The sequence below is a fragment of the Diaphorina citri genome, unplaced genomic scaffold (genome assembly GCF_000475195.1).
Source record: "Diaphorina citri unplaced genomic scaffold, Diaci psyllid genome assembly version 1.1 scaffold467, whole genome shotgun sequence".
Lineage (NCBI taxonomy): Eukaryota > Metazoa > Arthropoda > Insecta > Hemiptera > Psyllidae > Diaphorina > Diaphorina citri.
The window spans coordinates 15,172-39,644 of NW_007377902.1; the positions used below are offsets into that span (position 1 = coordinate 15,172).

At 38.9% G+C, this 24,473-nt stretch overlaps 1 protein-coding gene across 1 annotated transcript in view; it reads right to left on the reverse strand.

Annotated features, from left to right (window-relative positions):
- The window catches only part of LOC103509098 (P protein-like), a 31,833-nt gene extending 7,744 nt beyond the window's left edge, over positions 1-24,089 (reverse strand). The window contains exons 1-11 of the mRNA XM_026823519.1: positions 23,962-24,089; positions 23,546-23,624; positions 22,420-22,522; positions 22,078-22,159; positions 21,582-21,694; positions 20,946-21,160; positions 13,670-13,679; positions 12,351-12,480; positions 10,347-10,601; positions 8,906-9,041; positions 5,015-5,159 (exon numbers count right to left, since the gene is read on the reverse strand). Of these exons, the coding sequence (XP_026679320.1) occupies positions 5,015-5,159; positions 8,906-9,041; positions 10,347-10,601; positions 12,351-12,480; positions 13,670-13,679; positions 20,946-21,160; positions 21,582-21,694; positions 22,078-22,159; positions 22,420-22,522; positions 23,546-23,624; positions 23,962-23,964 (1,271 nt within the window). The 5' untranslated portion in view covers positions 23,965-24,089. The remainder of the gene's footprint in view (positions 1-5,014; positions 5,160-8,905; positions 9,042-10,346; positions 10,602-12,350; positions 12,481-13,669; positions 13,680-20,945; positions 21,161-21,581; positions 21,695-22,077; positions 22,160-22,419; positions 22,523-23,545; positions 23,625-23,961) is intronic.
- Between the last annotated feature and the right edge of the window lie 384 nt (positions 24,090-24,473).

Here is a 24,473-nt window from a genome sequence, read left to right on the forward strand (position 1 = left end):
ACAGCAGCGGAACGTCCCGGATGGGGTACTGGGAACAAAAGAAGTAAGGCCAGCCACTCACTATCAGGTAGACCTGACAGGTACTGCTGAAAAGGTCCGCCTGCCAGGTCTATCTGATACCTGATGAGCACACACACTATCAGGTAGACCTCTTATCCTCTCTTCTCTCTCTCTCTCTCTCTCTCTCTCTCTCTCTCTCTCTTCGTTTTCGGGATGATAAGACCTTAGCAGTTACAGATCCCTCTATCAATCTGCAACCTCTGTGAAATAAAGATAATACATAATAATCTTACGGAAGCTGAAGGTAAGATAAGACCTAGAAATCACACATATCAACCCATAACAGACGTGAAAGTTGCAAACTGTGACATAGGACGGAGACGTGAAAAATACTCAGAAAAGAATATGAGAAAGCTCATAGTTGTGAAAAATACTCAGAAAAAGAATATGGGAAAGAAGAAAGAAAATGACAGAGATGGGGTCAATAGAACAGACGAGACAAAAGAGGGAAAGAGAGAGAGAGGGGGGGAAGAGAGAGATAGGAAGAGAGCGAGAGAGAGAAAGAAGAGAAAATGAGAGTGTAATGCACAATGAAATATTATCTTGAGTTGTCAAACTGTGACATAGGACGGAGACGTGAAAAATACTCAGAAAAAGAATATGAGAAAGAAGAAAGAAAATGACAGAGAACAGACGAGACACAAGAGGGAAAGAGAGAGAGAGAGTGGAGGGGGGAAGAGAGAGATAGGAAGAGAGCGAGAGAGAGAAAGAAGAGAAAATGAGAGTGTAATGCACAATGAAATATTATCTTGAGTTGCTTCCATTTTCTCTGTTGCCGACAAGCGGTAAATGATCTCTTTTATGACCTAGATAAAACCACCTACGTGATATTATAGTAAGTGTATAATTTATTACTTATTGCACGCTATGTAGGGAAATGTAGGGAATTAGCAATAATTCCCCTTCGTTCCGGGATAATGGAAATTCCGTAGCGAATATGTAATACTATAATTATGTAAAAAGAGGATTGGCAATAATTTCAAGTTCCAAGTAAATCAATTTTAGGATTTAGCCGTACATACAGACTACTCAAAAAGATCATTAATAAAGGATTAGGAATTACGAAGTGCTATAACTCGGCCTAAAATTGCGAATCGTGATAGAAGACCGATGCTATCCAGTTTTTACTTGCTAACCAGTTTTTAAATTTTCGATGGTCAGTTTTTAGTGTCAAAACACGTTTTGAGGTCCCTAGAGCCTGAAATCCAAAGTTTCAGCCATTGGTCCGTGTGTCTGTCTGTCTGTCTGTGTGTCTATCCAGTTTTTACATTAGGGCGGCCACTCAAGCTCCAACCGTCCATCTGACGGATCTAGGTCTATACGACAGTCAGAGAGTGAGTGGTCGGCCTAAGACAGCACCTAGTCCCGCTTGGTTCAATATTCTCATCTTGTTGAGGAAAGTCTTGTGTTGGAGTCCACATTGTCTCGATATGGGGGGCTTTTTCTTCAAGTTTGGGTAGAAATACATATGGGAAAAATGAGAGAGAGAGAGAGAGAAAGAGAGGGGGAGAGGGAGAGAGACAGAGAGAGAGAAAGAGAGGGGAGAGAGAGAGAGAGAGAGAAAATTGAATTGAATGTGGTACATTTATTTTAACAGCTAGGGATAATCATGTACAGCGATTCTATCCTGCTTGTTCTACATCATCTCTAATGCCCGATCTTGGCACCGAAAGTTTTGAGTTAATCCAGAGTTGAAATACTGGCCTGTGTGTAAATCAAATGGGTGACGTCATAGAAATCCCTTGACACTGTAGTTGTATTCGATTATGTGATTTTTAATTCAGTCATTATACGAAATTTCTCTTTGGACTAGCATGAACCATACAGGGCCGGATTACCCATAAGGCAGAATGGCAGACTGCCACGGCCCCGCGCTTTTGGGGGCCCCACGCTTTGAGAACTTACACTAGATATTATGGGTTTTTCTAAAAACAAGCTGGGTCCGTCCCTCCGGGAATTTTTTAGCCCGTAGTTTATTCGATCGTGGTTAAAGAATACCTATGTACCTACCTAAGGAAACTTTATTTGAAATGTCCTACGAGATTTATTGAAGTGCCGTGACTGAGGGATCTTCCTAATCCTAAATTCTCTTTAGCTGCCACGAGCTGTTTGCTTTACGTGTCAAAATAAACCCCGTTGTATTTTGTATCAAAAATGCCATGGAATTGACTTAAGGCAATGATATAACTTCACCGGAATGGAGCATTGCTTCAGACTCTTCAGAGGAAACTTTATTTGAAATGTCCTACGAGATTTATTGAAGTGCCGTGACTGAGGGATCTTCCTAATCCTAAATTCTCTTTAGTCCCCGAAGGTTTGAGGAAGTGGAAATCCTGTCCGCTGCTATTTTAAGACATAGTCTAAGATCTTTAGCTAAAAATGATATTTGATCACTGTTAACTTACCCGGTAAGCCAGGACTGCCAACCAATCAAACGCTCCAGACTCGGAAAAGATGGAAACCAGGACCATCATAGAGAACAAGAGCACCAATGTTTCCATATCCACCCAAGACATGATTTCATTCGAAGAGGGTCTCTAAGAAGAATAGAAAATAAGTAGCTTAATAATAATTTTAATATGTAAGGGTTTTAGTAATCAGCTAATCAGTAATCAATGTTCAGTTAAGATTAATGGTGGATTTCATCAACGACATAATGAGAGATTTAATTAATGGGAGAATTTTTAATGATCCAAAAAGGAGTTTTTAACTATCCTAAAAGGAGTATTTAAAAACTCCTTCTTTTGGATCATTAAAAACTCCTATTTGCATCATTAAAAGCTCCTTTTTGGATCATTGTAAATTCTCCCGTTAGCGAAATCTCTCATTAAGTCATTGGTGAAACCCACCATTAGTAATCATTGTTGTCAGATCTACACATTACTCTGTCCAAAAGTAAACCTTTGTTATACCTACCTATGGGACACTTTGGGACACCGTTACTACAATTTATTAACAGATATATGTAAGGCCTGCCGATTTCCTATTCGGTTCGAAAGAATATGAGAAAGCTCATAGTTGTGAAAAATACTCAGAAAAAGAATGTGAGAAAGAAGAAAGAAAATGACAGAGAACAGACGGGACACAAGAGGGAAAGAGAGAGAGAGGGGGGAGGGGGGGGGGAAAGAGAGAGATAGGAAGAGAGCGAGAGAGAGAGAAAGAAGAGAAAATGAGAGTGTAATGCACAATGAAATATTATCTTGAGTTGGACACAGCAGACCATACCGGAGACTATTATAATGGTCAGTGTCCCATTTAATGGACATTTGGTCCGATGTAATAGGACAGTATGTTCAATGTAATGAAAATATGACGATGACAGTGAAAATCCAGCTGGATTTAGCTATGTTGCGGTAGATGTCCGAAGTTCTGAGGTATTTGACCGGTATTAAGCAGAAAACGAGCATCCATAAGGAGAATTCCCTTCTAGGTGGTTCTTTCCTGCTTAGTGCTGTTCAAATGTTCTGTTCCATCACTTCCATCTCGTCCATGAGAATAAGGAATTGAGGAAATTGGAACCCTTCTAGACTCCAAGAAGGTTTGATTGAATATGTAAATCAATAAACCCTGAAATAAGTGACTTCTCTTTTAGCATAGGTATTTAATATTGACTTTGTCACTAACTTTGATTTTGATTTTTTTTTTTTTTTTTTTTTTTTTTTTTTTTTTAAAAAATTTTTTGGTAAAAGAATGTTGCATGATATTTTGCATGAAAGATGTGCTCACAAACATTAAAACTTCAATGTGTAAAGAACTGAAACGGCAAAATACACTTTGATAACAAAACTCGTAGTCCGTAGGTAATGATTGATACAAATGAATTAGGTAGGTATATAGAAGTGTTTTCTAGTAGGGAGGGGGGTAGGTCCTGGGGGCCCCGCGCCTTTGAAACTGCCCCGGGCCCCGCGGGNACCTTTGTTCTACCTACCTATGGGACACTTTGGGACACCGTTACTACAATTTATTAACAGATATATGTAAGGCCTGCCGATTTCCTATTCGGTTCGAAACAGAAGTTTACCTCGTTGAAGACAGCTAGAACAGCAATGGACAGTGAAGCCGCTAAGATGGCAGCCAAGGTTCTGTTGATCACCTGAAACGAATCATAAATTTGCCCAATTTTTGAGGTAGGTATCTAAGAATTTGGTACTTATTGAATTTTATAAGGTCTTAACCATACCGCAGTCCAAACTAGTCCAAAGAGAAATTTCGTATGATGACTGAATTAAAAGTCACATAATCGTGTACAACTCGTGTTAAATCTCAGTGGTATGATCGGTCATAATTGGTTCTATAATATAAGTCAATAGGTACTCACCTTCCTGTAGACAGTCTATTCTTGAGTTCTGATTGGAGGAGATAAGTTTTCTTGTTCAAGGTTCCTCGTTCCATTTTCTCTGTTGCCGACAAGCGGTAAATGATCTTTTTTATGACCTATGTAGATAAAACCACCTACGTGATATTATAGTCAGTACATAATTTATTACTTATTGCATGGTGCATGCTATGTAGGGAAATGTAGGGAATTAGCAATAATTCCCCTTCGTTCCGGGATAATGGAGATTCCGGAGCGAATATACGTAATTCTATGTAAAAAGAGGATTGGCAATAATTTCAAGTTCTAAAAAAAGCAATTTTAGGACTGAATTAAAAGTCACATAATCGTATACAACTCGTGTTAAATCTCAGTGGTAAGATCGGTTCTATAAGTCAATAGGTACTCACCTTCCTGTAGACAGTCTATTCTTGAGTTCTGATTGGAGGAGATAAGTTTTCTTGTTCAAGGTTCCTCGATTCCGGTGCGAATATGTAATACTATGTAAAAAGAGGATTGGCAATAATTTCAAGTTCTAAATAAAGCAATTTTAGGACTGAATTAAAAGTCACATAATCGTATACAACTCGTGTTAAATCTCAATGGTAAGATAGGTTTTATAAGGCAATAGGTACTCACCTTCCTGTAGACAGTCTATTCTTGAGTTCTGATTGGAGGAGATAAGTTTTCTTGTTCAAGGTTCCTCTGACCAAATCCTCGTCCTTAGTGTAGGGCGAAATGGAGGCGGCTGTTCTCTTCCACACAAATATCTCTTGTTTCAACTCTGTGGATGAGATGAGGAGACGGGTCAGAGTTTTTGGTATAATTTTTTAATTGTCAATTTGTTCCTTCTTGCAAGCTTTTTTCTTTTTCTTATGTGCAATTTTTTACACTGAGGATGCCAGCAATGGTGAAACATGTCTGTATAAACAAACAATAAAAACCCTTCCCCCAACTGTGAAGAGTAAAAGCTACTTGAGTTCTTCTTTTCAATATGAATCGTCAAAAAGTCACGTCAGAATCTATCAATTTGTTAATTGTTATTTTGCTCTAGCTGGAATTATTCTAAGAAATAAAATAAAAAAACTCTTATCCTATACTAATCTGATGAGAAGCATACTATGGGATGGGCATGCTACGACACAGACCACAAATTTATTAATTGTCAATTTGTTCCTTTTTTTAAACTTTTTTCTTTTTCTTATGTGCAATTTTTTACACTAAGGATGCCAGCAATGGTGAAATATGTCTGTATAAAAACAAACAATAAAAACCCCTCCCCCAGCTGTGAAGAGTAAAAGCTACTTGAGTTCTTCTTTCAAGATGAATCTTCACAAAGTCACGTCAGAATCTATCAATTTGTTATTTTGCTCAAGATGGAATTATTCTAAGAAATAAAATAAAAAACCCCTATCCTATACCTACCTATAGTCCTATACTAATCTGATGAGAGGCATACTACGGGATGGGCATGCTACGACACAGACCACATGCGTCTAATGTAGCAGTTGTTTTATTGCTAAGAAATATTGTGGTTTTGTATAATGAGCACATTGCTCTCTGGAAGGAACTCTTTTTATTATAGGTAATTGAACTTGAACTCCAACTTCGACATCTAAATATTGAACTCGAACTTGGGAAAAATCTGTATGTTCATCAAAACCTCATTGTAAAAATTCGTACTACGTACAGATACACATGTCATTATCAAGATTGCCGGGAGGCGTGCGAACGTCAAGAGTTCGTAGCGCCGCGGCACCGCCTGGCTTATAAATAGAGTTTCGGCATTTTCATCTCAACTTTTCTCCCTCTTTCATTCAACTTTAGGCAATTATGTTCACTACAATAATTATTGAAGCTTCCTCTAATTACATTACCTCATCATCACATCTTTGCGCGCTGTGGAAAACAAATGAACTTTTGGGAGCTAATTGAAATTCGAATGGAATTTAATATCCCGTCCTTTATCTTGAATCTTCTCATACAAACGTGTTGAATATGTTGAAAACTTTCGAACATACTTCGTCGAGTTTGAACGAAAGTTTCGCGCATCGCGTGTTCCTAATTGGTTTGGGTGAGCTTAGGTATTGTAATTATAGTTCTGACACATCCTGAAATAAGTGTGCACGTCCCTGACAAACACCTTATTCTGTGTTTATTTTAAGGAGTTGTGAAAGTTTTGGAATAGTTTGGTGAGTTATAGGGTACATAATTCGATGTACATATTTGAGATCTCAAGTGTGAGGAGTTGTAGGCATAGAAAGATATCATGAGGAAAGAAGACGCTGTTCAAAAGGAGAATTTCAATATCAGTTACGGATGGTTGCTGACTTTTGGGGAACGGACCTAGAAATGCTATCTGCCGTTGAAAAATAGGATAGTTGGAAGCATATTCTATGGCAGAGATCAAAGTCTTAAGAGTATTACAACCTTTTTGACTGTCGAGAGATTTTCTTCAAATTGAAGGACACAAGCTCCGAAAGAAATTCATCTTTCAGAAGTTATTTAGTCCGCAGCATCCGAAGTCGGAATGAAACAGAGAGTTGCTGATTGACTGACATAGATAACTTACGTCAACTGTGATCAGCACGTACAGTCCTGTCAGCAGTAGACCAGCATATACAATGCCATCAGCAGGTTTGATAGCAGCTATATCACAGGAGATACCCAGAGGTAGACTTGTTTTCAGATTTGACCTCAACTGAACTCGAACCACGCTATCCTCTCGAACTCTGAAAACAAGGAGGCAAAGTTTCTAACGGTGTGTCTAAACATAGTCGACCGGTCGTCGATCCACATCGATCCACAATAAATTCACATCGATCGACGGCCGCCGGCCGTAGACTAGTTGTGGACGCATCTTAAAAGAAAGTTCCTAAGAAAGCCTGAAATTTTCGATTACCAGGAAGTGCGGCAATTCGTTTTAGCAGATTTGTGTAGAGTACGAACATATTTTTTCATAAATGATTTAAATCTCATCCAGCAATAGGACGTTAAAATCAACGAAATGATTTGCCGAAACTTTGCTACGGGAGTAACCGTGGCATATTCTGCGATTCTGCCACAGACCGCGGTCCTGCGGTGTGACATATGTGTCACAGTGGGCATTACAGGGTTAATTTAAACAGCTGTGGAAATGGAGAACACATTATGAAGCTGGACAACAGACCAGACGGTTACAAGGTCAGATACCACACCTTACACGTCAGTGAATTTCATCATGAAATGCTGCACTCAAAATCCTATAGCCTCAAACTACCAGTTCCTCTTTTCTGAACATAAAGTAATAATTGTCTCACTTGAAAATAAACAGACAGACTTTAGAACCATAAGAAAGCGCCCTGCTTTAATGTCCCCTGGCTCTTTGAGCTCAAAACGGATGAATTATTTGGATATTTGAAGAACGAACCTATAGAAACGTCATGGAATTGACTTAAGGCAGTAAAAACTTTACAGAAACATACCTAATATTGTTTCTCTCAGAAGTTTCCTTCTCTATATCAAATGTTCAAAATAATATTACCTTCTAACTTGTTTAAAGGAATCAAAGGAAAGGTCTCAATAAAACTTCCAAGCCTTATATGAAACTTCCCAAGAGATGTCTGACTCAAACCTTCATCTTTCATAAAGTCTTTGCTCTCCTTACGGATTTGACAGCAGCAAAACCTTACCTATTAAAGTCAGAGAACTTCTGAACGGTTTAATTTTTATTTATTTGAACCCCTGAGATTTCATGGTCTATATTTCAACTTTCAAACTCATACAGCGAAGCTCATTTCTAAACTTTACTCAGAGTTTTTGGTATAATTTGTTAATTGTTATTTTGCTCAAGCTGGAATTATTCTAAGAAATTAAATAAAAAACTCTTATCCTATACTAATCTGATGAGAGGCATACTACGGGATGGGCATGCTACGACACAGACCACATGCGTCTAATGTATAGCAGTTGTTTCATTGCTAAGAAATAAAAACGGCGGTGAAACAATCATCTTTTAAAAACAAAAACAAAAAAAAAATCTTATCCTATTTGAGAGGGGTTGAAGAATTTTAGAGGCGGGGAAGTTGTGGCGCACACAACACCACTTTCCACCTTGGAAACTACGAATGAGGTGCATTCATAGTTCATAGTCAAATAGTCATAGAAGAAAAAGTCACAAAAGAAATTCTTCGCAGAGTTATAAAAAAAATAAAAAAAATCCCTCCCACAAGGTTTTTATCCCACGAAATTGTATTCAGTGATGCTTATGCGAAATTCTATCCCACGATGGATTTCCTTACCTTGAACATCCTGAGGATCTTTGAACTTGAAATCGCCTTCTTTTCTGAAAGCGAACCGCAGGTGATTCCACCTTGGAAGCTACGAATGAGGTGCATTCATAGTTCATAGTCAAATAGTCATAGAAGAAAAAGTCACAAAAGAAATTCTTCACAGAGTTATAAAAAAAATCCCTCCCACAAGGTTTTTATCCCACGAAATTGTATTCAGTGATGCTTATGCGAAATTATATCCCACGATGGATTTCCTTACCTTGAACATCCTGAGGATCTTTGAACTTGAAATCGCCTTCTTTTCTGAAAGCGAACCGCAGGTGAAAATGAACGTACACCATGACGATGATCAAACCGAGACCCATGTGCTGACTGAAAGTGCTGAATGTGACACCCTGTAAAAGAGGAAACTAAACGTTAATGATGAGAAAGTAAAATAACCGATTTTTTTTTTTTTCCGGACACAAAATATCCTTCTCTGGGCAATGTAATTTATATAAGAGTGTTCCCACTACGCACGACACGATTTTTTTCCGAACGACAAGTGGGGGCGGGCCTTGAAGATGAGAAAGTCAAATAACTCAGTAAAAACTTTTGGTAAGTGCACATCTTGTTGAACTGAATGTCTGATAAATATGACGATTTTTTTCCGGACACAAACTATCCTTCTCTGGGCAATGTAATTTAAATGAGAGTGTTCCCACTACGCACGACACGATTTTTTTCCGAACGACAAGTGGGAGCGGGCCTTGAAGATGAGAAAGTCAAATAACTCAGTAAAAACTTTTGGTAAGTGCACATCTTGTTGAACTGAATGTCTGATAAATATGAAGGTCGTGTGATGTTCACACCGTTTTTCTTCTTCTTCTTCTTCTTCTTCTTCTTCTTCTTCTTCTTCTTCTTCTTCTTCTTCTTCTCCTCCTCCTTCCTCTTTTTCTTCTTCGTCTTCTCCTCCTTCGTTTTCTTCTTCGCTACTTTTTTTTCTACTACCCAGCAGACAAACCAAAAAAAGTCCAAGTCGCGTGTTTCTTCGCCTTTGTTGCTGTACATTTGCATTCAAAATTGAAGGAACACGAGGCAAACATATTGTCCCGAAGCAAGCGGGGAATTGTCAATTCACGGGAACTGCTTCTGGTATCATACCGTTGCGTTGGCGAATGAGGAAATCTTTTAAATCCTTGAGCTTTATCCAGGATATTATTGTTTGATAGATGTTTAATGTCACTGCCAAAGATTGAGTGCGAAGGGCATCCACTCGTAAAATTTTGTAACCAAAACCAAATGTCAGCCCAAAAGCGATCACCTTAGGGCTGATTGAGGGCTGACGAAAAACGCCGACCCCGTCTGTACACGGGGAAAAGGCGAAAAAAAAGAAGAAGAAGAAGGGCTTTAGTGACCGGAATTTTAAGCTCTATTGGTAGACAAACTACCCGCCTACTCACGTTAACCTCACCCAGCCTGAGTGAGGCCCCAACAGCACGAGATTACCCATCCGGATACTAACTACGCGAAACCAGGCTTATATCCAGGATATTATCGCGGTGGCCCAAGAATCCATACAGTGACTTAGCGGGGGGTAGTTGCTCCAAGCTTTTGTAGTCCAGTTCACAGAAAAGGAATAAACTAAGAGGAAGCCGGCTCTGTGCGCAACGTTGCTAAACTTTTTCAGAATATAAATAAGATTTGTGGTAAACACTCACCGACTCGAGAATCCCAGGATGCAGAGCAATGATCGCGTTAGGTGGATCGCCTACAATACTGGCACCACCTCCGATGTTGGAGAAGATCATCATGGCCATCAATATCGGCGACGGATTCAACTCGCACACCTCACACAGACGGATGGTGACGGGCGTCATGAGGAGGATTGTGGTGACATTGTCCAGGAATGAAGACAGAACGGCGGTGAATATGCAGAGACTGTTCAGGAGTGGCCACACCTGACCTTCCGTTAGCTGTGGAAATGGAGAACACATTATGAAGCTGGACAACAGACCAGACGGTTACAAGGTCAGATACCACACCTTACACGTCAGTGAATTTCATCATGAAATGCTGCACTCAAAATCCTATAGCCTCAAACTACCAGTTCCTCTTTTCTGAACATAAAGTAATAATTGTCTCACTTGAAAATAAACAGACAGACTTTAGAACCATAAGAAAGCGCCCTGCTTTAATGTCCCCTGGCTCTTTGAGCTCAAAACGGATGAATTATTTGGATATTTGAAGAACGAACCTATAGAAACGTCATGGAATTGACTTAAGGCAGTGAAAACTTCACAGAAACATAATATTGTTTCTCTCAGAAGTTTCCTTCTCTTTATCAAATGTTAAAAAATAATATTGCCTTCTAACTTCTAACTTGTTTAAAGGAATCAAAGGAAAGGTCTCAATAAAACTTCCAAGCCTTATATGAAACTTCCCAAGAGATGTCTGACTCAAACCTTCATCTTTCATAAAGTCTTTTCTCTCCTTACGGATTTGACAGCAGCAAAACCTTACCTATTAAAGTCAGAGAACTTCTGAACGGTTTAATAAATTTTTATGGAATTCAAGGGAACGGCAATATCGCTCCATATGATAAATAAGGGACCGGCAGTTTTTCCCACTTATCCAGGTTTCTCATTTAGATGGGTCCCAATTAGACTGAATACATACATAAATATGTCAACATTCCCTCCGACCCTTTTATAGTTACCTTGTACCCCCGGTCATTGGTCTCTACAGGGTGTCCCCGTTTGATATGAACCTCGCTCCGTGGTACAATGTCCAGCCACACCTCCAGAGTGCGTGACGATAGGTTGCTGTAGTAGGGGGGAAGAAATGCCCCCACCAACTCCACCCTGATTTGTTCGTGGGAGGGGGGTGCTAGGATCCAGTAGCCTGGGAGAGGGGGGGGGGGGTAAGGATTGCTCATTTCTAAACTTTACTTTAATAACATCTTTACTCTGCCTTTTCCTACTTCCTGCTCTTCTGCCATTTCCCTTCTTCTAACTTTTCTCTTTTTCATCTCAACCTATTTCTCTTACAATATTCTTATGTTGTCTCTCCTTGGCGAGTCCCTCTCTCCCTTCTTTATCTGTTTATCTTTTTATTTTCTTCATATGAAAACATTTTTCATTCCCTATTCTTCGTCGGGGGAATTTCATTTCTTTCTTCTTTGTCATTCCCTTCGTCTTGTTTCCAGATATCTTCAAAACGGTTCTCTAATAAGTTGAGAGAGATTAAGAAGGTAAATATGACTTAGAGCTAGCAAACCTGCCTGATGTTTTCTTAAACCTTGCCATGTTGAGATGGGTGTTTGCTTTTCTATTTACGTTCACTTGAAGAACATGGGTTACCACTTCTAATATTCCGTTCTGTGTAACCAAAGGGAATTGAATGGTAGCAAGCACGGTTCTACCTGCCACGAGCTGTTTGCTTTACGTGTCAAAACAAACCCCGTTGTATTTTGTATCAAAAATGCCATGGAATTGACTTAAGGCAGTGATATAACTTCACCGGAATGGAGCATTGCTTCAGAGGAAACTTTATTTGAAATGTCCTACGAGATTTATTGAAGTGCCGTGACTGAGGGATCTTCCTAATCCTAAATTCTCTTTAGTCCCCGGAGGTTTGAGGAAGTGGAAATCGTGTCCGCTGCTATTTTAAGACATAGTCTAAGATCTTTAGCTGAAAATGATATTTGATCACTGTTAACTTACCCGGTAAGCCAGGACTGCCAACCAATCAAACGCTCCAGACTCGGAAAAGATGGAAACCAGGACCATCATAGAGAACAAGAGCACCAATGTTTCCATATCCACCCAAGACATGATTTCATTCGAAGAGGGTCTCTAAGAAGAATAGAAAATAAGTAGCTTATAATAATTTATTTTAATATGTAAGGGTTTTAGTAATCAGTAATCAATGTTCAGTTAAGATTAATGGTGGATTTCACCAACGACATAATGAGAGATTTAATTAAAGGGGGAGAATTTTTAATGATCCAAAAAGGAGTTTTTAACTATTCAAAAAGGAGTATTTAAAAACTCCTTCTTTTTGGATCATTAAAAACTCCTATTTGCATCATTAAAAGCTCCTTTTTGGATCATTGTAAATTCTCCCGTTAGCGAAATCTCTCATTAAGTCATTGGTGAAACTCACCATTAGTAATCATTGTAGTCAGATCTACACATTACTCTGTCCAAAGGTAAACCTTTGTTATACCTACCTATGGGACACTTTGGGACACCGTTACTACCTTTGTTATACCTACCTATGGGACACTTTGGGACACCGTTACTACCTTTGTTATACCTACCTATGGGACACTTTGGGACACCGTTACTACCTTTGTTATACCTACCTATGGGACACTTTGGGACACCGTTACTACCTTTGTTATACCTACCTATGGGACACTTTGGGACACCGTTACTACCTTTGTTATACCTACCTATGGGACACTTTGGGACACCGTTACTACCTTTGTTATACCTACCTATGGGACACTTTGGGACACCGTTACTACCTTTGTTATACCTACCTATGGGACACTTTGGGACACCGTTACTACCTTTGTTATACCTACCTATGGGACACTTTGGGACACCGTTACTACCTTTGTTATACCTACCTATGGGACACTTTGGGACACCGTTACTACCTTTGTTATACCTACCTATGGGACACTTTGGGACACCGTTACTACCTTTGTTATACCTACCTATGGGACACTTTGGGACACCGTTACTACCTTTGTTATACCTACCTATGGGACACTTTGGGACACCGTTACTACCTTTGTTATACCTACCTATGGGACACTTTGGGACACCGTTACTACCTTTGTTATACCTACCTATGGGACACTTTGGGACACCGTTACTACCTTTGTTATACCTACCTATGGGACACTTTGGGACACCGTTACTACCTTTGTTATACCTACCTATGGGACACTTTGGGACACCGTTACTACCTTTGTTATACCTACCTATGGGACACTTTGGGACACCGTTACTACCTTTGTTATACCTACCTATGGGACACTTTGGGACACCGTTACTACCTTTGTTATACCAGATAGTTATAGGTACCTACCTAAGAAGATAACCTATTACCTATTTATTAAAAAATTAAAATGCTGGTTTCTTTTTTCCTTAGTTTCTTGGACAGCATTTCTTTTTAATCCATTTATGGCACATCTATTAGGTAGGTATTTATGATTCTATGTGTAGGAAAACCAATAGCATAATAATGTCAGTAAAGAGGACTACACTTGTAGTATATACTTTTACCAACACCGCACCGTCAATGAATATTTCACGGACCAAACTTTCACGAAAGTATGAGGTGGGACTTATCATTTTAAAACATCTGTCAATTATACATATTTATCATTCCCATAATATTTATTTATAGTTTATCAACACCTGTTCTAATAAGGAAACACCGTGACCTCGCACTTGATAAAATTATCCGGCGGTTTTTATGATGTCGCTTTTTTATGAGTGTTTATTTTGGTGATAATTATTATTTTATGTGATCAATATCATAGCTATAAACATATCTCCACGTTATACCTCAATATATTACGAGTATAATGTCAATAGTGCCTGTGTGAGGGTACCGTCACGTGTCAAAGTCAAGGTCAAGTCAATTCAGTCAGTCTGGATTCTGGATTAGCTGAATTATCACGTTCCATATTATAATTATCCAATATATTGACAAACTCTGGAAGGAACGTGGATGAAGTGTTTTTATTATAGGTAATTGAACTTAAACTCCAACTTCGACATCTAAATATTGAACTCGAACTTGGGAAAAATCTGTATGTTCATCAAAACCTCATTGTAAAAATTCGTACTACATAAGGTCTTATCGTCCCGAAAGTAAAGAGAGAAGGAAGACAGGATATAAGAAAGCCACCCATTCCGAAAACGAACCTTATCCGTTCAGACGTTCAGAATAAAATCTTCCCCTAGCGGGAATTGAATTGTTTGTTTTTGTCCCGTGAGTTCAATTTTTTAATCGGTTTATTGAAATTTTGAAGAAAATAATTCCAGTCCTTAATGGGTTAAGTCCTTGGAGGTCACCAAATGTCGATTTTTTTAAATTTATTCCTTCTAAAGATATAAAAAAAACTGTTCGCCTTTCAGCTAAACTTTACATCCATAAATGTACGATAAAAATGATCAATAAAGTTCTCGTAAACTTCTCGGAAGATAAAAAATAAGAAAGCACAACTTTGTGACATAAACTGTAAATAAAAACATTGGGAAAATATTCCTTTTTTTATTCTGTTTTACAGATAGGTACCTAAGAAGATGACCTATTAGGTACTTATTTATTAAAAACTTAAAATGCTGGTTTCTTTTTTCCTTAGTTTGTTGGACAGCATTTCTTTTTAATCCATTTATGGCACATCTATTAGGTAGGTATTTAAGATTCTATGTGTAGGAAAAGCAATAGCATAATAATGTCAGTAAAGAGGACTACATTTTTGTAGTAGGTACCTACTTTTACCAACACCGCACCGTCAATGAATATTTCACGGACCAATCTTTCACGAAAGTATGAGGTGGGACTTATCATTTTAAAACATCTATCAATTATACATATTTATCATTCCCATAATATTTATTTATAGTTTATCAACACCTGTTCTAATAAGGAAACACCGTGACCTCACACTTGATAAAATTATCCGGCGGTTTTTATGATGTCGCTTTTTTATGAGTGTTTGTTTTGGTGATAATTATATTATTTCATGTGATCAATATCATAGCTATAAACATATCTCCACGTTATACCTCGATATATTACGAGTATAATCTCAATCCTGTGTGAGGGTACCGTCACGTGTCAAAGTCAAGGTCAAGTCAATTCAGTCAGTCTGGATTCTGGATTAGCTGAATTATCACGTTCCCTATCCCGTCTTCCTTCTCTCTTTACTTTCAGGACGATAAGACCTTACAAAATTCAATAAGTACCAAATTCTTAGATACCTACCTCAAAAATTGGGCAAATTTATGATTCGTTTCAGGTGATCAACAGAACCTTGGTCACCACAATCCTCCTCATGACGCCCGTCACCATCCGTCTGTGTGAGGTGTGCGAGTTGAATCCGTCGCCGATATTGATGGCCATGATGATCTTCTCCAACATCGGAGGTGGTGCCAGTATTGTAGGCGATCCACCTAACGCGATCATTGCTCTGCATCCTGGGATTCTCGAGTCGGTGAGTGTTTACCACAAATCTTATTCTACATATTTCTGGACATGGTCTTCACTTGACTGGTGTGGATTACAGACTATCCCCTATCTAGTAGACATTAACAAACAAATCTTATTTATATTCTGAAAAAGTTTAGCAACGTTGCGCACAGAGCCGGCTTCCTCTTAGTTTATTCCTTTTCTGTGAACTGGACTACAAAAGCTTGGAGCAACTACCCCCCGCTAAGTCACTGTATGGATTCTTGGGCCACCGCGATAATATCCTGGATATAAGCCTGGTTTCGCGTAGTTAGTATCCGGATGGGTAATCTCGTGCTGTTGGGGCCTCACTCAGGCTGGGTGAGGTTAACGTGAGTAGGCGGGTAGTTTGTCTACCAATAGAGCTTAAAATTCCGGTCACTAAAGCCCTTCTTCTTCTTCTTTTTTTTCGCCTTTTCCCCGTGTACAGACGGGGTCGGCGTTTTTCGTCAGCCCTCAATCAGCCCTAAGGTGATCGCTTTTGGGCTGACATTTGGTTTTGGTTACATGGCCATAGTAGTGGTCGAAATATATCAACTTATGCACTTACGCAGTGACATTAAACATCTATCAAACAATAATATCCTGGATAAAGCTCAAGGATTTAAAAGATTTCCTCATTCGCCAACGCAACGGAAAATATTTGAACTTTCTATTTTATCAGACTCTCATGGTTTGAACTATTTTAATTCAAATATAATCATATCTAAATGTTTACTCGGAACCTATATATTGGTACCACAGCACCACAGAGTATGATTACACTAAATTAATTTAATGAACATACCTACATACTACATAGGTAGGTAGGTACTCATTACCAGCGCCATTTGTTTTGGAAAATAATACGTTTTGCTGTACGTACAGCAAAGCACAGCAGATTTTGATCGATCATATCTAAATGTAAACTCGGAACCTATATATTAGTACCACAGCACCACAGAGTATGATTACACTAAATTAATTTAATGAACATACATAGGTAAGTAGGTAATTTAACCTACCTTTAAAAAAACATGAGATGCAACACATCCCCAATATGGGACACAGCATCTCATTAACTCATTCTTTTTCTATTTTTTGCCATCTTTTCCTTCAATGACACCACAGTGCCCGTGAATTGACAATTCCCCGCTTGCTTGGGGACAATATGTTTGCCTCGTGTTCCTTCAATTTTGAATGCAAATGTACAGCAACAAAGGCGAAAAAACACGTGACTTGGACTTTTTTTGGTTTGTCTGCTGGGTAGTAGAAAAAAAAGTAGCGAAGAAGAAAACGAAGGAGGAGAAGACGAAGAAGAAAAAGAGGAAGGAGGAGGAGGGGGAGAAGAAGAAGACGAAGAAGGAGGGGGAGAAGAAGAAGAAAAACGGTGTGAACATCACACGACCTTCATATTTATCAGACATTCAGTTCAACAAGATGTGCACTTACCAAAAGTTAACAGATAAGTTTAGTTCTCGCAACTGCTGGCTTTCTCCTATCCTGTCATCCTGTCTGTCTTCTCTTTGATTTCGGCACAGCAGGACCTCCATTTTTACAGTTCTCGCTTTGAAACCTATTTCTTTTGTTTCTTTGTACCCCGCCCCCGCCGCTTCCTAGGCAGCACAGAGTCCCCGGTTTAGAGACCACTGCTTCACAAGTCTGTCTTGTTTCAAGTACCTATGTCATAGAGACATAGATATCATCCTGGGGAAACAATACACACGCTTGTGTTTGCCTCAGTGAATTTCACAACAAAGGACACTGCAAAAGTGTAGAGGCTGCAGACTGTAGTGTAGACCCTCTCTACAGCTGTGATGATTGTAGAGGCTGTGAAGATTGTGGTGACTGTAGCATCTTGAGGATAAAGTTGTTTGTGTTAGCCTGTTAGCATTACGCGTGAAAGACGAAAGCGTTCCGTAACCTTCCTACATTTCCTAGTAGCGTTCCTCAACCTACAAACAAACAAACAAACAAACAAACAAACAAACAAACAAACAAACAACCAACCAAACAGACCACTTTTTTTTTCTTTTTTTCATAATGAAACAAGGTCTTACAGATGTATTGTATTATGTTGTTAACACATTGTGTACGATGTGATCCATTTTTGTATCACCGTCACTTTGGTGGTGGTACGGTGTGATCCACTTTTGTATCACGAGACTTCTTTCAACTTACTTGTGGTCAATCTGGTCCAAATCGAACAGTTTGTGGATTTTCATTTCGGGTACAACTTCCAACATGCTCTCTGCCACTGTGGCTACCGACCAAAGTTTACTAACCGTCTGAAACTGTACAAGAGATTTTCATTTGTTCAAGCAATTTTTTTTTTTGCGCTTTCTTATGGTAATATGATTCTAAAGTCTGTCTGTTTATTTTCAAGTGAGACAATCATTACTTTATGTTCAGAAAAGAGGAACTGGTAGTTTGAGGCTATAGGATTTTGAGTGCAGCATTTCATGATGAAATTCACTGATGTGTAAGGTGTGGTATCTGACCTTGTAACCGTCTGGTCTGTTGTCCAGCTTCATAATGTGTTCTCCATTTCCACAGGTAACGGAAGGTCAGGTGTGGCCACTCCTGAACAGTCTCTGCATATTCACCGCCGTTCTGTCTTCATTCCAAAGTCCCACCTCATACTTTCGTAAAAGCTTGGTCTGTGAAATATTCATTATTCATTGACGGTGCGGTGTTGGTAAAAGTAGGACTACAAGTAGTGTAGTCCTCTTTACTGACATTATTATGCTATTGCTTTTCCTACACATAGAATCCTAAATACCTACCTAATAGATGTGCCATAAATGGAAAAAGAAATGCTGTCCAAGAAACTAAGGAAAAAAGAAACCAACATTTTAATTTTTCAATAAATAGGTAATAGGTCATCTTCTTAGGTACCTATATAACTAACTGTAAAACAGAATAACATCAAAAGGAATATTTTCCCAATGTTTTTATTTACAGTTTATGTCACAAAGTTGTGCTTTCTTATTTTTTATCTTCCGAGAAGTTTACGAGAACTTTATTGATCATTTTTATCGTACATTTATGGATGTAAAGTTTAGCTGAAAGGCGAACAGTTTTTTTTTATAGGTATCTTTAGAAGGAATAAATTTAAAAGAAGTAAAAATCGACATTTGGTGACCTCCAAGGACTTAACCCATTAAGGACTGGAATTATTTTCTTCGAAATTTCGATAAACCGATTAAAAAATTGAACTCACGGGACAAAAACAAACAATTCAATTCCCGCTAGGGGAAGATTTTATTCTGAACGTCTGAACGGAAATGAGGTTTATTCTAGATTCACAAGTGTGCCAAGTTCTGTGTCAATGTAACCCTAACATACGGACAAATACATAGACATTAAATTAAATAAAATATTCACTTGATTTCAAGATTACGAAGAGGATGAGTTATCATTCTGCCCTTGAAAAGATGACAAGTTGGGCTTGTACGCCAAAGAAACACAAGATATTGAGTGTTTGGGCCTAGTTCCAATTCATTCGACCCCTGTGGGATACTGCAGGAGTGGGAATAGATGACATCTGTCCCTTTACCCCAGCAGTCTAAGGTATTTTACGGGTTTAACAACATAATACAATACATCTGTAAGACCTTGTTTCAGTATGAAAAAAAGAAAAAAAATGTGGTCTGGTTGGTTGGTTGTTTGTTTGTTTGTAGGTTGAGGAACGCTATTAGGGAATCTAGGAAGGTTACGGAACGCTTTCGTCTTTCACGCGTAATGCTAACAGGCTAACACAAACAACTTTATTCTCAAGATGCTACAGTCACCACAATCTTCACAGCCTCTACAATCATCACAGCTGTAGAGAGGGTCTACACTTCTACAGTCTGCAGCCCTCAAGATGCTACAGTCACCACAATCTTCACAGCCTCTACAATCATCACAGCTGTAGAGAGGGTCTACACTTCTACAGTCTGCAGCCTCTACACTTTCGCAGTGTCCTTTGTTGTGAAATTCACTGAGGCAAACACAAGCGTGTGTATTGTTTCCCCAGGATGATATCTATATGTCTCTATGACATACTTGAAACAAGACAGACTTGTGAAGCAGTGGTCCCTAAACCGGGGACTCTGTGCTGCCTAGGAAGCCGCGGGGGCGGGGTACAAAGAAACAAAAGAAATATGTTTCAACGCGAGAACTGTAAAAATGGAGGTCCTGCTGTGCCGAAATCAAAGAGAGAAAAAAGACAGACAGGATAGGAGAAAGCCAGCAGTTGCGAGAACTAAACTTATCTGTCGAGGATGAGGTTACAGAAACATACCTAATATTGTTTCTCTCAGAAGTTTCCTTCTCTATATCAAATGTTCAAAATAATATTACCTTCTAACTTGTTTAAAGGAATCAAAGGAACACAGAAACATAATATTGTTTCTCTCAGAAGTTTCCTTCTCTATATCAAATGTTCAAAATAATATTACCTTCTAACTTGTTTAAAGGAATCAAAGGAAAGGTCTCAATAAAACTTCCAAGCCTTATATGAAACTTCCCAAGAGATGTCTGACTCAAATGAGTGTTTGTTTTGGTGATAATTATTATTTCATGTGATCAATATCATAGCTATAAACATATCTCCTCGTTATACCTCAATATATTACGAGAATAATGTCAATAGTGCCTGTGTGAGGGTACCGTCACGTGTCAAAGTCAAGGTCAAGTCAATTCAGTCAGTCTGGATTAGCTGAATTATCACGTTCCATATTATAATAATTATCCAATATATTGACAAACTTTGTGGTTTTGTATAATGAGCACATTGTTCTCTGGAAGGAACGTGGATGAAGTGTTTTTATTATAGGTAATTGAACTTGAACTCCAACTTCGACATCTAAATATTGAACTCGAACTTGGGAAAAATCATCTTTCAGGAGTTATTTAGACCGCAGCATCCGTAGTCGGAATGGTACATAGTTGCTGATTGACTAACAAAAGGTGGAAAATTACATCCACAGTACAGTGTCCAACACCCACACAAACAACAACAACAAATCAAGTTCAGTTATCTTGAAGAAGCCTACGAGAAAGGTGAAACTCGAATTGGTTTCGGCTTTCGGGACAAATCCCTAAGAGCGCTACACTAGCCATGTATAAAATAAGGTAAGCGAAACTTACATCAATTGTGATCAGCACGTACAGTCCAGTCAGCAGTAGACCAGCATATAAAATGCCATCAGCAGGTTTGATAGGAGCTATATCACAGGAAATACCCAGAGGTAGACTCGTCTTCAGATTTGACCTCAACTGAACTCGAACCACGCTGTCCTCTCGAACTCTGAAAACAAGGAGGCAAAGTTTTTAACGGTGTGTCTAAACATAGTCGACCGGTCGTCGATCCACATCGATTCACAATAAATTCACATCGATCGACGGCCGCCGGCCGTAGACTAGTTGTGGACGCAAGAAAGTTCCTAAGAAAGCCTGAAATTTTCGATTTCCAGGAAGTGCGGCAATTCGCTTTAGCAGATTTGTGTAGAGTACGAACATATTTTTTCATAAATGATTTGGATCTCATCCAGCAATAGGATGTTAAAATCAACGAAATGATTTGCTGAAACTTTGCTACGGGAGTATTCGTGGCATATTCTGCGATTCTGCCACAGACCGCGGTCCTGCGGTGTGACATATGTGTCACAGTGGGCATTACAGGGTTAATTTAAACAAGGAGACGGGTTTTCCAGAACCTTTCAACTTACTTGTGGTCAATCTGGTCCAAATCGAACAGTTTGTGGATTTTCATTTCGGGTACAACGTCCAACATGTTCTCTGCCACTGTGGCTACCGACCAAAGTTTACTAACCGTCTGAAACTGTACAAGAGATTTTCATTTGTTCAAGCAATTTTTTTTTTTCTCCTCCTCCTCTTCATCCTTCAGGACACTCTTCTGTGAACGCAGCTTGGCTAGTCTCCCCCTGTAATTATGGGAACAGGCCCCCCCGAAAAACTTAAGAATCCTCAGTTTTGTGGGAAAGTCATTTCGTATCTATATCCAAAATTTCAAATTAAGAGCATAATATTAAGTCCAATAATCACGGAATTTAGCCCAAAGCCAGCCATTCAATATTAGGTAGATCTGACACGTACGCATAAACAAGAGTGCGTCCGTCGAGTCTACCTGATAGTGAATGGCCGGCCTAAAGGTTAGGTAGCGTGAAAAATATTAATGGGAATTAAAGATTAAACTTACCCTACTTGCACTTGGAACTCCGGGGTAGGCTGAAAGGATGAGGCTGACGGCTTCTTTCCGCATGATGAATTGCAGGATCCAACAGCCCTGTATACAAAATCAATAATTAGGTAGGTTAGGTACAGTCAGCAAATTATCTAGAGCCACTGTTTTCAGCTTTCTATTTTCTTTATTTTTTAAATGTCTTATCGTCGCGAAATCAAGAGAGAATGAAGACAGGTTAGGACAAAAACAGCTGTTCCGAGGACGAACCTAATCTATTTAGGTAAAAGATCGCCCCGGGCAGAAATCGAACCCGCAACATAACACTTATTAGGTCTTTATAGTCTCCTGTTGTCGATCCTTACCTGGCATATCTCCTTCCAAGTTTTCTCCTGCAGGATTCCAAACTTTCTAGCCGAGGATCATTTGATGCGTCCCCATCTGAATCCGGGAGAAAGTTGGGGATGACTGTAGGGCTGGAATTAGGAGAGAAGATGTCAATAAATTTATAGAGTTCAGGGTAGGTAAGTAGGTATATGTAGATAGGTACAAACTGTTGGTAAGTTGGCATGATGGAACAACTTGTTCTAAGCTGACAGTCTAAAAAAGCACTACTTATACTCTTACTTATAATTAAATCTCTTTGTTTGGTAGGTAGGTATCCACTATCGAATGCCACCCTGTCAACCTACACATGTTTTATGTACGAAGTGAGCTGTTTAACTCCTAACAATTTTATGTTTACTGAATTACCAGTGAATTCGTGAGTAAAGTAAACGTAGGTACTTTATTTTTAAAATGTCAGCTTAAAACAAGATGTCCCATTATGTTAACACCTTAGTGCGTGGGAGTAGGATAAGGAATGTTTTTTGACTCCAAATCCAAAGGCAGTCGCTTAAAATGCTTTTCATGAGATAGTCCAAGAGATTTTTTTTATAATTATTATTATTATTTTATTTAATATTTATGAAAAGTTGACCCAACACTTAAGTAAATGAAAAGTATCGTGTCTCTGATGAAGGACGCTGCGGGATGCTGCGAAACAGACCATACAAGTCTACCTGATGAAATCAACTCGAGTTTCGCCTCTCTCGTAGGCTTTTCCAGATGACTGAACTTGATTTGTTATTGGTGTTTTTATCAGTCAAGTACAAGTTAAACTTACCATTGTAATGACCCAAACGATAATAAGGAACACTCTAACAAAACTCTTCAGCCAGCAACACTCCTTCTCCTCATCCTGAGGCCTTTGTGAACTTCAAGAGTTTGAAGCAGTGCAATGGTAATAAAAGTAATTTAACTCATAAAACAGACTAGAAAAGCTTTTCACTTTCCTTTTTCAGTCGCTAAAACTTGGATCTACCAGCCCAGTTAGCTTGGAGGGTTTTCGATTCTGGCCCCGGGGAGAATTTCATACTATACAGATAAGGTTCGTTCTCGGAACAGTTGGCTTTCTCCTATCTCTTTCGATCTATGAATAATAAAGGATACTTTTAGTTTGATTTTCGGGCACTGAAATCTGGTGCAAGTTTTCCGTTTCACTTGGTTCCTTCTTCAGGGTCAAAGTTACCTGAAAATGAAAAATATGTAATTAGGTAGAAGGTCCCCGTTTCGATTCTCAGGGTCGACACAAATTTTGTACTCGTATTCGGTTGGGAAAAAATGGGTATTTCGCTATTTAACGAGTTACTTTCTGGAGATACTTTCGAGTTGACCCAACACTTGAGTAAATGAAAAGTATCGTGTCTCTGATGAAGGACGCTGCGGGATGGACATGCTCTGAAACAGACCATACAAGTCTACCTGATGAAATCAACTCGAGTTTCGCCTCTCTCGTAGGCTTTTCCAGATGACTGAACCTGATTTGTTATTGGTGTTTTTACCAGTCAAGTACACGTTAAACTTACCATTGTAATGACCCAAACGATAATAAGGAACACTCTAACAAAACTCTTCAGCCAGCAACACTCCTTCTCCTCATCTTCCTCCTCTTCATCCTCCAGGACACTCTTCTGTGAACGCAGCTTGGCTAGTCTCCCCCTGTAATTATGGGAACAGGCCCCCCCGAAAAATTTAAGAATCCTCAGTTTTGTGGGAAAGTCATTTCGTATCTATATTCAAAATTTCAAATTAAGAGCATAAGTCCAATAATCACGGAATTTAGCCCAAAGCCAGCCATTCAATATTAGGTAGATCTGACACGTACGCATAAACAAGAGTGCGTCCGTCCTATCCTGTTTTCCTTCTCTCTTCGATTTCGGACGATAACATGTTAGCAGTTGCAGTTTTCTCTTATCAAACCTGAACTACTTGAACAGTCGATTCGAATATTCCTGGAGAAAAGGCTTTCAAATGATATGGATTGTAGATATAGCGATAGTTGTTCCTCAATAAATCGATAGTTTACGTCGATAAACCA